The following is a 17331-nucleotide window of genomic DNA, read 5'->3' on the forward strand; positions in this document are numbered from 1 at the left end:
AGGATACAGTCCCTCATATTTTAAGTGTGACCTGTTATCTTTGTTCCTAAACGTATGACCTTGCATATGCATTAAAACATATGTTGTTCAAATGAGTCCATCTTACCAAGCAATCAAGGTTACTCTGTGGAGCTGATCTGTTCTTCTCATTATTTACCACTCCCTCAATTTTTGTGTCAACTGCAAACTTTACTAGCAACAATTTTATATATTTTTTCTAAATCATTAAGAAAGATACTGAATAGCAAAGGGTCAAGAACCTACTCAAAACCCCCTCAGTGGATGATGATTCCCCTTTTATAATTACCTTTTACAATCTATCAGTCAGTTTTCAAACCATTTAATATGTGGTGCATTGATTTTGTACAGTGCTAATTTTTTAATCAAAATGTTGCTTGGTATTAAATAAAATGCCTTACTGAAGTCAAAATACACCTCCACCCTGATATAACGCTGTCCTTGGGAGCCAAAAAATCTTACCGCGTTATAGGTAAAACCACGTTATATCGAACTTGCTTTGATCCACCGGAGTGCGCAGCCCCCCCCCCCGGAGCACTGCTTTACCGCGTTATATCCGAATTCGTGTTATATCGGGTTGCGTTATATCAGAGTAGAGGTGTATATCAAAACAGTTTTCTTTGTCAACAAAACTTGTAATCTCATTTAAAAAATAATTTTGTTACTCTCCTCACCCTTTAAAATACTGTCCCATCTTGATACTACAATATACTATTATTATTACTTACTGACTCATGAGTTGGTTGCTTTCAGAACACCGCATGTGGCAGCATAAGGAGCATTAACATGATCAGGCTGCACAATGGCAGGTCTCTATTTCTGTGTGTTATAAAACCCAACCTGTTCTTGTCTGCTAAGCACTGACAGAAGTTGTTTCTTTATTGGAGAATATCATCTTAAGTGTTCATTCTGTGTCAAGACTTGCATAGTTTTCATATGTGGCCAAAAAAGGAGGAATCCCTTTGCCAGTATTTAAACTTTGCACTCAAGCATGTGATCAGTCAAACCCAAACAGATGTCAGTCCATGTATTTCAGATTGTTTTAATATCATACTTCCAATGCACAAGGCTGCCGCAGAGAGAATCAAAGTAAAAATGAAGATAGCGGTGCATACAATCAGTATACATGCAGAGTGATTTTAAAACATCCGTATGAAATTCTCTTAGAAAAATGTCTAAAGAAAACTGAAATTTTCTTACAGAAATGTTAGGATTTTTTTTTTACACTGGAGAACTAAGCAATAAAAACCCTCATTTTTAAAAGAAATGTTTGGATTAAATTAATCTTTATTATGTGAACTCTTTAGACTGCAGGGTTGAATTTGGTCCATTACTGGAGGTTTTATATCAAGTTTTTGTCAAACCAATAATTCTTTTTATTTCTTTCAGATGGTGGATAAAGCACCTGGTGCTCACTTGCACAAGTACTATATTTAAAATATTTTACATGTAGGAAATGTATTTAATTAAAGGGTAAGATAATGTCATAGATAGGATAAAAATAAAGTGGTCATTAATAATGTTAGTGGTAGTTTCCTACTTAACACTCATCTCTGTATTATGAAGTAAACACGCCGGAGGCATTTCAGTATATTTTACAGCCTTAATCCCTGTTAGGTCTCTCTTGATTGACCCTGAATAAAATCTAACTGGGGGTGACAAAAAAATATGTCCATCAACTTTGCTCATGCATTACAACATAAAAATTGACTGGAGTCATTGACTACAGGTAGGAATGTGCAAAACTGCACAAGATAAATATGCTGGTTTGTGGATACTCATTCACTCCACTTTTGTCTGCCACCTTGATTTTTGGATTAGGCATTCATGGATTAAAAAGTAGGTCATCTGAAAAAATAGTGTGTGTCTTTTAAAAGACAGTATCGTGTTATGTTACTCCCTTCACAGAAATTTATGTTACACGGTGCTAGACCATGGACTAAGCTTAATGTAACATGATGCATTAAAAACTGCACATCATGGCTGCAATGTGTGTCAGAACAATGGATTGTTATATCAGATCCCTCTTCATCTGTAAGTAGGGACCCATGTAAATCAGTCATAAAGGGATATATTCTCCCCTTGATGCATGTGAATAAATCCCATTCTCTCTCTCTGCTCCCAGCCCTCCACCTGAAGGTCGGTCTAGACCAGGAAAATCTGCTTCTTCTAAAAATCAAGTTAGCTAACATGATTTGAATAATTACTTAGTATAAGTACAGTTAAATACACCTTTACAAATGATGTTAGGGCCATAGGTGGCAGGTTTGTATAATTTTTGGTGATGCCCAGAGCAGGTCCAAGTCCTGCACCCCCCCCCCCACCTGCCTTGTAAGCCGATATATATTTTTTTAAATAATGTGAAAATGTGAGGGCTCTGGAGTGGCGCTAGTGATGAGGGGTTCACAATGCAGGAGGGGGCTCAGGATTGGGGCACAGGGTTAGGGTGTGGGGGGGATGAGAGCTCTAGCTGGGGCTGGGGAGTTTGGGGTGTGAGAGGGGCTCAGGGCTAGGGCAGAGGTTTGGGGTGCAGGGGGGTGAGGGCTCTGGCTGGGGGTGCAGGTTCTGGGGTGGGGCAGGGCTGGGGATCAGGAGTTTGGGGTGCAGGCAGGCTGCCCCAGGGCTGGTGCCAGAGAGGAGGACTCCCCCCAGCCCTCTCCCCAGCAGCAGCAGTGGGCTCGGGAGGAGGGGTCCCCGCTCTTCCTCCCGGCAGCACACTCACCTTGCACCACTGTCACTGCACATGCTCCTAGGGCCACTCTCAGGTCCAGGAAGTCCTCTCGCCTCCCCTGTAGTGGGTGTGGGAGGGGGGGCTGCCATCACATGTACACGTCCTCCCCTGCTGCTGCCCTTCACTGTAGCCTCACTGGGGGTGAGAGATGGGGCTGCCCCTTGCCCAGCATGGGGCAGGAGCAGTGACTGCGGGTGAGGGTGGGGGAGCCCTGTGCTGGTGGAGGGTCCTGCTGGAAAAGGGAAGGGTCTGAGGTGGAAGGGCAGGGGCAGGGTCAGCCTGGGTCAGCCTGCCCTGGCACTGGTGGTTGGGGGGCACTAGGACCCCGTGGCAGCAGTTGATGCCAGGAGCCAGCGGAACTGAACGCAGGCCTGAGGCAGGGATGCTCTGGGGCTGGGGAAAGTGTGCGGGGTCAGCAAGTGGGGGCCGGGGGACACACCGGGGAGGTGTGTGGGGGTGGCAGGTGGGGCCAGGGGAGAGACCCGGCCCCAAACATTGGTGCAGCTGGGCCCCTGGGCCCTGAATATTGCTGGAGCCCAGGCACCACGGGCCCATATAACTCACCGCCCCTGGTTAGAGAGGCCTTTTGTAACCTGGCTCCCCACCAGTGTAAATCCAGTGAGATCACAGTCAGCTCCCCTTTTTAAACGATGCTGTCCATACAATCTCATTGCAACTGATTGGGCTGGATTCTGATCTTACACTGGTGTAACTCCATGGATCTGAGTGGAGTTACTCTTGATTTACAGTAGCGTAAATGAGGCAGAATCTGATCCAATTGTCTTTAGTGGGGCGGCACATGCATACAAGAGAACAGGAGTTGGACCCTGGCTATTTTCAGATTCCATCTCATGAATCATTTCTGCTCCTTGGCCTGTGACTCCTAACCCTCCTAACCTGGTTGGATCCAGCTCTCCAAGCCTGAAGCCTTCTTGTTTCTCACACAAACTTGGTCATAGCATCTCTTTTCATCCTTTCCCCACCATATTTATAGATGCTAAAATATTATTACAATTTGCATAGTGTACTTGTATTTATATTATAGACTAGCAATCTGTGCGGCATTCAGTGATATTTTTGGAAGCTCAAACTCTCTGGTGATGGTTACCAGGTAATAACCTATGTAGAATGATAGCTAGAGATAGTCACTGTACAAAGGATAGTGTATTGCATGCTCACATAGATTGAAGTCCATTCTTGTGTACTAAAATGGTGTCTAGGCTTTGTGTTGGCCATCGGTGGAGGGGTGAAGTTCAACCACTGAGAGGAGAATATATCCAAAAGTTGAAGGGACACTATTAACCTTTATTTAAAATCTGTCTATTTATTCTGCTCTAGGGATGCAGTATAGTTCAATTTGCTTTTCCTATTAAAAAAGATAAATTCTGGAGACTACAGTGCTATAGTATCCCTTAAAATAGTTCCATGTTCTTTTTTCATCGTAAAGTAAAAGAAAAATTAAACTACTCAGATTATGATGCATCTAAAATTAATATAAAAGATTACTCAGCACATACATTTGGAAAAATATTAAAGTGACAGGCTCAATCCTCAGCTGAGCTGAGTTTATGCTGGGCATAGCTAAGGGCAGAGGAAAGCTAACTCTCTAAACCAGGGGTCTCAAAGTCCCAGCCCGCGGGCCATCTGTGGCCCGAGAATCTCCCCACTGTGGCCCGCGGAAGAGAGACACATACAGTCAGCAATGTCTGCTGTAGGCGCTGACCCCCACAGCTCCTATTGGCTGGGGGAGAGGGCTAGAGATAGCATCTCTAGTTGCCGGGCAGAGTCAGCCATGAAGGCAGTGTCACTTTTTCCCCACAATGAATATAAACAAGTCAAAATACTGAACACAACTATCTGATGCACACCTTGCTGCCATTCTGAAGGTTTCAACTGCTCAGTCACTGAGGCCAAACATCAACAAACTGACAGAACTGAAGCACTGCCAGGTGTCTTCTTCGGACTGCTTTACCTTATACTAGCTGCTAATGGCCCCCTGTGATGCATGACCAGAAAGGGCTAAGCGTCCTGCAGGATAAATGACTCAAATTCAACCCTTAAAGACATATGGGGAGATAACGTTTATGGTTTTGTGTATTTACATATATATGTGTAGTGGTCAACAATGTAATCAACAGTCCCTGTCTATGCTGTATTCTGTTAATTCAGAGATAAAAAGAACATCCTAGCATTTAAATGAACTGTAAACACGGGATATCATTGCATTCATCTCTCTTTGAAATATACAGCTGATCATCTGCGAATGGTGAAAAACAGGCAATAGCCTTATGTTAATTCCTGTAGCTAAGTATTGGTGATGGACCTACTTCAAAGTCGGCCTGATTTCCTATTGTAAGCCAAGGGACTCTGACCTGTCAAAGAAGGCTTGAAATTGTATAAAAGATCCTTGGGTCCTGATCCTGTAATCTCAGATCTGCTTGAGATTTCATGCAGCGAAGCCTAAGCCACAAGGACTGAGATCCCAGTTCTGACTGAATCGCCCTGAAATATAAACATTGGACTATATCCTTTGAGCTATTTCTGAAAGAACTCTTTGCATTTACAAAGCTCGTCATCTCTGTTATAAATCTGAATCTCAAGAATTCAACTCATGTCTGTATGTATATTGATCTTTTAACCATACTCTATCTTTTTTTAAAAAATATTTTTTAGTTTAGGTAATAAGAATTGTCTGTAAGTGTGTATTTGGATAAGATCTGGAATATTCATTAACCTGGGAGGTAATGGGTCCGATCCTTTGGGATTGGTAGAACCTTTTCTTTTATATGGTGAATAAGATTTTCATAAATCCTCATCATATTTGACTTGGATAACTAGGTGGAGGCTTGAGGCTGGGTTACTTTAAGGGAACTGTGTTTTGTACTTCTAATTAACCAGTAAGGTATAACAGAAGCTATTTAGTGCTGGCTTGGTAAATCTAAGTATTGGAATATCCACCAGCTTTGGGGATTGTCTGCCCCTTTCTTGCAGTTCACCCTATTTGAGTGACCTCAGCTGGCTCCCCTTGGCCCCCGGTCATACCCCATAACACTGAAAATGTCACTGTAAATCAGCGCATCATAGGTATACCCTAGCCATGTCCCCTTTCCTACAGCCATACACCTACTTCAGCAGCAGAGGGTGGAGGTGGCACAAGAGTCTTTACACTACTCTATGCCAGCAGAGGATCCTCCTTGCACTGGTGTAATCCTCCCAAGGCTGAATATGTTGGCTCTATGGCCAGATCGCACCAGTTGTGTAGTGCAAAGCATCCTTAGAATCATAAAATCATAGAAGATTAGGGTTGGAAGAGACCTCAGGAGGTCATCTAGTCCAACCCTCTGCTCAAAGCAGGACCAACACCAACTAAATCATCCCAGTCAGGGCTTTGTCAAGCGGGACCTTAAAAACGTCTAAGGATGGAGATTCCACCACCTCCCTAGATAAACCATTCCAGTGCTTCACCACCCTACTATTGAAAGAGTTTTTCCTAATATCCAACCTAGATCTCCCCCACTGCAACTTGAGACCAGTGCTTCTTGTTCTATCATATCCACCACTGAGAACAGCCTAGCTCAGTGGTTCCCAAACTTTAACAACCCGTGAACCCCTTTCACTAAAATGTCAAGTGTCACGACCCCCCTCTTAAAATTAATATGTCCAGGGATTTTCTCCTTTACCTGAGTATAAATTATAAAAGCAGTGATCTTGGAAATACACAATTTGTTTTATGACATGCTTATTACACACTATTATTAATTATTATTTATCATTACAGTATTTTGATTACATTATGAAAACGGCACCACTCATCCAAGATCTCACTTTCATAGCTTGTATCACTTTGAATAAGCCTGTTATAAGACAAGGCTCCTATGTTTCATCAGGGAGTATCAGATGTGAAACAGCATGAAGGTATTTAAGAAGCCAACTCAAAGGGTTCCTCCTACACAAGCATTCAGGTCTTGAGCAGTCCACGCAAACAATGCACGTTACAACAAAGCTTAAACTTGTTCTTCATAATCATTTTAAAAACAAGACTAGCTTCCTATTTAATTTTAAAAACAGCAAACACCTCCCTTTCCATTTCTTATAAGGAGTCTTGAAGTTTAAATCTCCTCAGTGTGATAGATAGGCTTGCTTTGATCTGCTTAGCTCTTGGAAGTCCAGGGGCTCTGGGCTGCTGGCCCCATGCTGCCCGGGGTCCCTAGGGACAGCTCTGTCCGCCATTAGGGAATTTTTTCCTGAGAACCCCCTGTAACGTTTCACGAACCCCAGTTTGGGAACCACTGGCCTAGCTCCATCCTCTTTGGAACCCCCCTTCAGGTAGTTGAAGGCTGCTATCAAATCCCCCCTCACTCTTCTCTTCTGCAGACTAAATAAGCCCAGTTCCCTCAGCCTCGCCTCGTAAATCATGTGCCCCAGCTCCCAAATCATTTTTGTTGTCCTCCACTGGACTCTCTCAAATTTGTCCACATCCTTTCTGTAGTGGGGGCCCCAAAACTGGACGCAATACTCCAGATGTGGCCTCACCAGTGCCAAATAGAGGGGAATAATCACTTCTCCTGATCAGCTGGCAATGCTCCTACTAATGCAGCCCAATATGCCGTTAGCCTTCTTGGCAACAAGGGCACACTGTTGACTCACATCCAGCTTCTCGTCCACTGTAATCCCCAGGTCCTTTTCTGCAGAACTGCTTAGCCAGTGGGTCCCCAGCCTGTAGTAGTGCATGAGATTCTTCTGTCCTAAGTGCCTTCCTGCATCAAAGGATCTAGCCACATATCTTCAGCAACTATCCTATCAACAAATAGTGCACCACATGAATTTCTAAGCCATGCTTCAAAGGAAGGCTGTAAATAGTTCATCATCAGTAGCACTGCTGGTTGAACACCTCAATACATAAATAAATACAAATCCATGAATATATACTCAAATAAAAAGTTGAATTTCTTTGGCTTTGTTCACTCCCTTTTTGTGTTCTTTTTACAAAAATGATAGGAAATGAATCTATTGTCAAAAATATTTGCAAAAATGGCAAATTTAACAATATTAGAAAATATTCGCTGAAAACTAATTCTGAATGCAAACAGATGAGCATCCAACTACACTGGTATTTTTAGAGACCAAATCCAGCCCCGGCATAACTTGGTACAAATCCCCATGTATGGGGGTTTAGGTTAAATTAGGGATGGGTGTCAACTTTATTTCATGTCCTCGTTGGTTTCCCCGTACCCTCATATTGCATGGCTAACAAATGCCAAATTTGTACAAGTTACACTACTTTGCCTCTTACATCTGTATCCTGACCACTTTATACCAATGTGTAATTTTCACCCCCATTTATGTTACAGTTGAATTTAGTCAATTGAGACTTCCATGTGCGTTAGACCTGCTTAATCCAGGCTGCATGTGGGAATTTGGTCCTCCATCTATGTGTCTCAGCTAAGATTTGCTAAAACTTCCAAGTAGTATATATCTCGATAGTATTCATCACCATGTATTTTTTACAGGTTTCCATGCCCCATTTTAGGGCTTATTTCCCGCCCTCGGTCCCCATTTCCATTAGTGTTAAGGTTTGGTGCTGTCGGCCATTTTGAAAAAATATTTTTTTGATTATTTTTTATGTTTGAATAGAGGGAATGTTGCATGCTTGTGCTTTGATACATTTGGTTGCTTGTTTAGAGAAAAAGGTTGAAAGAATAGAGTGAGAGAGCTTAAAGATTAAAAAAAGAAAGCCTTAGTAAGGATTAGAGGAAAAAAGGAAAGAAAGGTTCTTTGGTGAGGTTTAGTAAGGAGAGATGATTTTAAAGGCCTAGTTGGCATGTTATTAAAGAATAGAAAGAGAATTTTTAAAAAACAAAGATATTTGTTTTTAAAGGGTTAGTTTGAAAGAATAGAGGCAAGTTATTAAAGAAGAGAGATTTTTGGTGAGGTTTACTAAGGAGAGGTGTTTTTAAAGGACTAGTTTGGTATGTTATTAAAGAATAAATTTTTTTGAGATAAATGTAAAAGGTGTATTAAATATAAGGGTAGGTTAAGAAAAGAGTATTTAAAAAGAGTTAAATAAAAGAGAAACATATAAAGATAGGTTGAGAGAGAGAACAGGGCATGAAAAGAGAAAAGAAAGCCCCTTTGTAAAGGGCAAAGATTGACTCAATCACGTGCTGTCTGAGAGAGATCTTATCCTTCCAACTTGTTCCTGGGGAAAGAGGCAACCTCCCAGGTTCACAGCCCCTCAGGCTAGTTATCTCTACCTTTGGATCGGATCAATTAGATGCTGTTCTACAGCTGCATCATAGAATACATTTTCCAATCCTATAGTCCCAAGATTTTTAAATAAGAGCCATTTCTCTCCCCCCCACCGCTTATCTGCCACCTTCTTATCTAAAAAAACAGACCCCAAGCATCTTTCCCGCTATGTCGCCCTTTTATACAGGTGCTTTAATAAAGATTACAATCATAAGCCCTTAGTAACAAACATTTTAAAAAAGTTTTCCCCTATGTTTTAGACTAACATTAGTTATTTTTTAGTGACGACAATTTGAAGCTGCAGCAAAGCCCGTTAGCAAAAACAGCGTCTGTGAGTCAGCGGATCAGAGATAAGAAGGCTGCTTCTTCACCTGCTTTTCAACAAATATGAGTGAAAGTTATATTAAGTTTTGTAAAGGAATAATCACTTGAAAAGACAAACTTGTATGAAGAAAGAGCCCTTTATTTAGCACTTTTGCATGTATTTTAATAAAAAAATGAGCATGTAGAAACAACCCAGGGTTAAACCCACAAACCCTTACTAACAAAAAGTTTTTAAAAGCTTTTCCCTATGCTTTTAGTGAGGACAATTTGAAGCTGCAGCAAAAAAACAGCATCTGTGAGTCAGTGGGTCAGAGATAAGGCTGCTTCTTCGCCTGCTTTTCAAGAAATACAAGTGAAAGTTTTATTAAGTTTTGTAAAGGAATAAACACTTTAAAAGACAAACCTGTATGAAGACACCTCCCTTTATTTAACATTTTTTACACGTGTGTTTCAATAAAATAGAGCATGCAGAAACACCCCAGGTTTAAAACCACAGGTTCTTAGTAACAGCCAGTTTATATTCCCCTTATTCTGTACACCAGTGGATCAGAGAGAAGTTTGTTTCTTCCCCCGCTTTTTAACAAATCAATGTGAAAGTTTTATTAAGTTTTGTAAAGGAATAAACACTTTAAAAGACAAACCTGTATGAAGACACCTCCCTTTATTTAACATTTTTACGTGTGTTTCAATTAAAAAAAAAAGAGCATGCAGAAACACTCCAGAGTGAAAACCACAGAACCTTAGTAACAGCTAGTTTATATTCCCCTTGTTCTGTAATCCAGTGGATCAGAGAGAAGTTTATTTTCCTCCCCACTTTTTAACAAATCAATGTGAAAGTTATATTAAGCTTTCATTTTTTTAGGGCTTTTAGATTTAAGTATGAATTTTTCTGTTGCAAACATTTAAAAACAAAGACATTCTAATAATGCAACCTGTGTACTGAGACACAGGTACAAGCCCCTGTGTTTGTTTTGGGACCATAGATTTTATTAACATAATACATCACAGACTGGAGACGTGGCTTTCTCTACATTTTAAAAACAGATAAGACTAATTAGGCTAGCCAGTGATCCGTGCACTATAGTCAGTCTTAGCACGGCTCTGGGGGTCACCCCTTCAGTTTGCTTGTTTTTTCACACAGACTTCTTTCCTAACTTTTTAAACGCTGTTAAAGTTTTAATAAATAGTGAGAGTGCACTAAATAGGTTCTGTTATACCTTACTGGTTAATTAGAAGTACAAAACACACTTCTGTAGAAAGGAAGTAGAAAGGTGTGTGTGTGTGGGGGGGAAGACTCCTTATCTCATGTAAAAAAAGTTAGCTGTTTTTTGTTTTTTATACCAAAGCTAATTTTTTCTTGTGTTTTTTGTATAAATCCAAACTTTAAAAAACAGTCTTGTTAATTTTTTTTGTTAATTAAAACACATATGTAAACTCCCCTCAATTGCCAGTTTTCATATTCTTACCCAGTTGCTGTTTTGGTACTTTAAAAACACTATTTTAAAATTATACATAATTAAGACATTTTTAGGTTGCCTATGAGTCTTATTTTTTTATTCAGTTTTATTTTCTGAAACAAATGTATAGCCTTCTGTCCTAAAATGTCTTTGAGTTGTTTCTTGTATTTTGGATTCCAAGAAAAAGAGACCTTCTAGGGCTACACACAGTGAATAAACATAGTTGAAAAAAATTCCTATGCACGTCAGTGCAGTAGATTACACAAATTTACATCTGTATATAATTATTAAAAGCATAATAAATAATAATAATAATAAATCTGAGGATGCAGAGCCCTTGACCCTGTAAGAACTATTACCGTTAGAACATATCACTATTTTCTATCCTTTCCAATTCAAGCACTGATTTCCGCGGTGAAAAAAACCCTGCGAAATCAGGAAATATGTCAAATGTTAAGAGGGAAAAATTGTTCTTCGTTGATAAAAGAATAATTAGCATCAATAGATCATTTCAATAATTTATCTATATTAACCTTACTTCTCTTTAATCGCCTCTCAGACGCTACTTCTTCAGCAGGGAGCCCCGATTTATTAAACTGAAGTATCTCTGGCAGTTTGCACAGCACCTAAAACGCTGACTGGGAGCTAAGCTGCATATACACAGTCACACGCTGTGTGGACTTGTAGAGCCATGAGGTAGCGCAGCTAAACTTTTTATTTCTTTCTAGGAGAATTGGTGAAGCTCACAGCAATCTCCTAAAGAGAAGGAGATTTGAACCCCGCCCCTATCAGTGCCGGGAAAGGCTGGAGCAGGTTCTAAAAACTTGAACGTGGCTGGATCTTTGCCGCTGTCTGGTGAGACCGGGCGAGGAGCAGCAGCCCGCCAGCCACGCGGGCCAAACACTGTTTGGATCTCTTGTAATCAGTCTGAGCGTTCACAGGCAGCGCGATTCTCAGCCAAGGCGAGCGACGGCTGCATTGCTTTGCAGCGGCTGGCAAAAGGGCCGCGAGGGACAAACACCCGGGCACAGCTACCCTCTGTTCTGTTCCCGTCCCGAACCGCAGCACGAGCACCGCTGGGACCCGCCACCCACAGGGCGGATTCAGCCAGAGCAGCCCCGGGAAGGAGCAGGACGACGCGGGGCCAAGGGCAGACAAGCGGGTTAGATTTGCAGTGGAAGGTGCATGCCACAGGGCAGGACAGTTCCACTGGAATGCGGCAGACTGTTCCCCCTTTTCACGTGGCCTAGTGGTGTCGTCCAGACCGGATAGCGGAAGGAAGCGTCTGCGTAGAAAGAGCAGAGCTCTGCGCGTGGCGGGACTGCGCAGGCGCACAGGTGGTCGCGTCACTCGTTGCGTTCTAGTGAACTGCCAAGTTTTGCCTGCGCGTTTTCCTCTCCCGCTAGCGGCCGATCCGTTGGTGTCTGGCCCCCGCGGCTCGCGCCACTGACACAGGACCATGGCGGACCCTCGCCTCAGGCAGATCAAAATTAAGACGGGAGTGGTGAGGCGGTGAGTGCCCGGCTGCGGCCTCCCCACCTGTCGCGGGGCTGCGGGTGGGGCCGGCCCCGGCCCCGCTCGGCGGCCGTTATGCCTGGTGCTGTGTAGCCGTTCAGGGCGGGACCCGAAAGAAGCAGAGCCTGGGCGGCAGCTGCTGAGCGCGGCCCGGGGGCTCGAGGCCTGGCTCTGCCTCTGGGCTGCGTTGGGGGGGGAAAGCCCCATGGCGTCTCCTGTTGCCTTCCCGTAGGCTGGGAGTTATCCTGCCTCCCGAGGGGATCGCGTCATTCGGGTTTGCTCCGCGCTCCGGCAGCCACAGTCGGGAAGTGCCATAGAGAGCAGCGTGGAGACGCTAGGAGGGTGAGGTCATGGCTTCTGTTGGACCAGCTTCAGGTCACCTGCAGAGGGGCTGGGTGTGGCTGGACAGCTCGTCTCTCACCCACACTAAAAGCTATTACCTCACCCACCGTGTCTCTTTAATGTCTTGGGACCAACCCTGTAGACTAACTAGTTACTTCTCGCTTTACCAAAGAGAATTTGTAAGGTGCGTTTTGGGGACAAATGCAGTTTTGGTCCATCTGTAATGCAAGACTGAACAGTTTCTAACTGTATTGATGGGCTGCCATATGTACCTGGATGATCCCCGCTGCAGCTGAGTATAACCAAGCTAGGATGTTCTGTAACAATTGAGGTTTATCATTGTAGCTAATAGCCACTAACCCATTATGTTCTTGTGCACAACAGGATCAAAACTACAACCAGCATTCCTTGGTTTCCCTGAGTTGTAAATCATGTGTTCCTGTTTCTTGCCTTTTGTTGCTCTTGTTGTTAAGAGGCCTGTTATCTCTGCTACCTAACAAGATAGTTTTGTAAGTCTTACTATGTGATTATAGCATACTTCTCAGACACAAAAAATCTTGTCCCTGCTATTCAGGGGAATCATGCCAGAATTTTATTAGCAACAAAAGTATTTAAAGATGTTTGTAACTAGCATGGTTCCAGTTCCAATATGGACACCCAAAACTAATGTTAAACTTAACACTCTTATCTCTCAATATATTCTAAATCTTGTAACCTCAACATTTACAAAGTTATCTAGGGGATACGATTTGCTCCTCTTATTGTGTATAGTTGAGTAGGGCTCTGATGTTATAAGGCTTAATATCTAGTCTCAATGGGACATACTAAGGCCAGGTCTTGCAACAGTTGTGTTGACTTCCATGGGATAAGTATGGGGAAAACAGTCCATGGTACCCAAGTGCTATGTGTTGTCAGATCAGGACCTTAAAGAGTCCAGTCCATTACAAGTGAAATGATAACTACTGTGAGTAGTTGCATTTAAGTCAGCAGGGGGCTTCTCAAAGTAGTAAGGATTATGACTAAAGGCATTTGCAGGATTGGGCTTTAAGAGTAGAGTAATGGAATAGGCAAGGGTTTATATTAACATTTTAATATTAACTTTGGGTCTCAGTACAGCCTTTTGCTCAAAATATTGAGCAATTATTTGTGCCATGTATATGCTTTAAAACTTGAGTATGCACTCTTACACTCCTATGTTGTGTAACTGTGTGTGTGTGGGGGGGGAGTATAAACTGACTTTATGCCTGCATAATTTTTTTCTTAAATTCAAGAAGGTTTTGTTAAATAGGGATCCAGAGCAGAATGCATTTTCTTGGTATGACAGATCATAACTGTAAGCATTGTGGATTGGGACTTCTTAGAGCTACTCAAAGAGCAGTGTTTTCTGTCAGTATTAGAATAAAAAATATCCTTCATCATGGGAAAGGAAAATTACTGAGGTTAAATTTTAAGTTTATATACACATTCCACAAACTAGTTGCTTAGAAGTATCTGTAAAAACCTGAAGTCCTAGAAAGTATTGCAGAGTCTTGTAAAACACAACTACACTCTAGTATTTTGTGGAGGTTTCTCCAATCTAATATTCTGCCTGGTGTCTTTTTTAGCTTACTGTGCACACCATTGCTTTGAGAGAACCATATAGTAATACTTAGCAGTCTGATTCCACTTCAAGTGATCAGAGTGTTTTATAGACATTGTCTAGCTAATCTTCATGAGTTATTTAAAACTGAGGTAACAGTTACCTACCTTTCAAAGATGGGGAAACTGAGAGGTTTAAGTGACTTGATCAGTACCACAGAGGCTGTCTGTAAGAGCTGAGATTAGAATTCAGGCGTATTCGCTCACAGTTCTGTTTTCAAACCACTAGGCACCACTGATACTTTTTAAAAATATGGGTGGTGCATAGGAACCTGTATATTGTTTATGTTCCTGGGGAACTTCATGGAGGCCTTATTTTTGTTAACTAATTTTTGGGTTATCCTATACCTGCAGGCCATGTGAGTATTCTTCTCTGAAGGGAAATTCCTGCTCTCAAGTCAAAATTGCAGCACGCCTAATCTTCTAGAAAGAAAGAATTTGAGTTAATTTTACATTCAGTCTTTTCCCCCCAAAGATGAACTCGAAAGAAGGGGAAGAAGACGGGAGGGCATGAGAATTGGATCCACTTAACTTCCTTTGGCAACATTCATTACAGTTAGAGTTTCTGCCTCCAAGACACACACACAACTGGGTTATGATTTGGCTGATGAAACCAGAATAACAAGTTCCTTCAGCAAGCTGCTATGCCATTATAACCCATCTGGAGACTTTTGACTATTGCTGATGGTAGTTGCTGGGCTGGGCGAGCAATTCCCGACTAGGAATGGAGACCAGGTCTCCAGTTTGGCATGGAATTGTTTAACATTTAATTAAGTTCAGCTTTAAAAGTTTTAGTATGATTGAACTGATATTTTCTCCTTCAACTGCCTGATTGCTGCTCTTCCAATGCAGAATAAATGGCTTTCAAATACAGACCTGTTTGATGTTATCTGCAGGACCAGTGGTGTTTGAATACTTCAGGAATTTTTGATAGATACAGGCTTAGAAGGTTAGTTGGTACAGCCAGCAAAAATAGCTTGTGGGTTTTGAATATATTGTGTACCTTGTGCCAATTCAGTCACACCACTCCATTAAAAATAATGGCTCTTTCTAGAGACAGGGCTCAGATAGTTGTGGCCACCTGAATGTATTACTACTCCTTCTCCTGCTACTTCATACTCAAGGTAATACCCTATGTAGGCCATGAAACCACCGAAAGCTACAATAACACATTTAGATGACCACAAATGTAGTTTTAACATACCAATTGTCAGTCTTTTCTTGCAACTTGTATGGGAAAGCTAATAATATTGCTGCCTCAGACATAATTTCTTCTAAGAATAGAACACTGAAATAAAGAAACCTGTGTTAACAAGTGAAAAATTGAGTATTGAAGTGTCTTAAATTGTGGTGTATGGCATTGGTGTCCAACCTTTTCAGCCTGATGGCTAAGTATATTTTAAAAAAAGGTAAGGGCAAGAATTGGTACTCTGGGGCAGATTCTCTGCCTTTTTCTGTTCCCATTGCACTGCCCAGGCTACTTACGTTCTTGTCTTTTGTTTTTTAAACTACCCTTTGACTTAGCCTGCTCTATAGTCTCCTCAGTGGTTGAGGTAGTTCATTGCTTCCCCAAAACTAGGAATGGAGATGAGTCATTTACTGCATAGCAATATATCTGCTGTGATTTACTATGTAGCAAAGGTCCTCTAATTATGGGGTATCCCCACTACTATGGGTCATGCAGTAACTTGAGTTTCTAGTTTTATGAGACAATGCAATTTCATGTGGCACTGGAGCCACTTTCCTTTCTAGCCTGATTAAATTTTGTTATGCATTAATGGAAGAAACTTGCAATGGGATTGGGGAGAAATGCTGAATCTTTCATGTCTCAGGGTGGATTTGATAACAGGTCAAGCTGTTGTCAGTCACCTTCTCTTTCTTGTAGGTCATACAAAAACTAGGATTTGGTAATCATAAATGGTTAGACATACTAGATTGTGGCTATTTCCTAACAAGTAATGCTTCTGTTTAGCTAACCTAAAAGGTTGCTTAATCACTTAATCACCTCATTCTCAATAAATCCATGCTCAACCTACCTGCTTCAGAGTGAGTGAATTAGTTGATTAAAAAAACTTTCTTAAATATCTTAAATCCATTTCAGATTGGTAATGGTTTTAAAAACTACTGTGAACAAAGTATGTTAAGGGCATGCGAAAATAGCACTGACATTTGCCCATAGTTTCTTTCTGATTAAATGAAAGTGACATCAGTAGATTAGAATGAGACTAAGACAATTCACATTGCAATTGTGTTAGTTTAACTTTAACAATCTTTTAACGCTCTTGTTTAAATGTAGCTGACATACCATAATTACAAATCTACAAGCCTTGATTATAGAATTTTACATCATGAACCTATGGGGAAAGTGTATTGATTTTTTTTTTTTTTTTTTGGTAAAGCAGCCCTTTTTTGGAAAGGTGATTTCTAACTGTGGAATCTTCCCAAGTTTGTGCTTTTTGCCTGTAGCACTAACATATTTAAGCTGTTATTTTTTCTGAGGCATTATCACCGTCATGGCCAGCTTCTTGATTCAGTCCTGTTAATTCTTCCTTTATTTGTTTTAAATTCACCATGATAATAACCTGGAAGTTACAATAAACTAATACTTTCTTTTAAAATACAAACAGAAAATCATTAAAAAAATTATTTACTTAACTAGTTTAGACTAATCCAGGATTCTGTATTTCCCCTACAAGACTTTGATGTGATATATTACATCAAAGTCTACATATATAGGGCGTTTCAGGAAATGTGGATTCTGCTCTCTTTTGATATTAGAGATAATGTTTATTACTGACTAACAAAAAACGTTAAACTTTACGTTACGGGTTCATGTAGTCAAGGTATGTTACAGTTAAAAGCATTTTAAAGTAGGAAATAAAATATGAAGGGATGGGAAATAAGACTATATGAGTTGTCTATAAGTAAATTCACATGTATAAAACACGTATCTCTTAAATCAGCCTCAATATCTATGTCCAGACTATAGAACAAATAACGTACACCCATCAAGCTTAAATCATTTACACTTCTAATATGGGTGTCAAATTTTCTCAG

The 17331-nt window shown here is 41.2% G+C and overlaps 1 protein-coding gene across 1 annotated transcript in view; it reads left to right on the forward strand.

The window, feature by feature from the left end:
- Positions 1-12080: 12080 nt before the first annotated feature.
- The window catches only part of TBCA (tubulin folding cofactor A), a 53735-nt gene continuing 48484 nt past the window's right edge, over positions 12081-17331 (forward strand). The window contains exon 1 of the mRNA XM_045021851.1: positions 12081-12291. Coding sequence (XP_044877786.1) covers positions 12239-12291 — 53 coding nt within the window. The 5' untranslated portion in view covers positions 12081-12238. The remainder of the gene's footprint in view (positions 12292-17331) is intronic.

The sequence above is a fragment of the Mauremys mutica genome, chromosome 6 (assembly GCF_020497125.1).
Source record: "Mauremys mutica isolate MM-2020 ecotype Southern chromosome 6, ASM2049712v1, whole genome shotgun sequence".
NCBI lineage: Eukaryota > Metazoa > Chordata > Testudines > Geoemydidae > Mauremys > Mauremys mutica.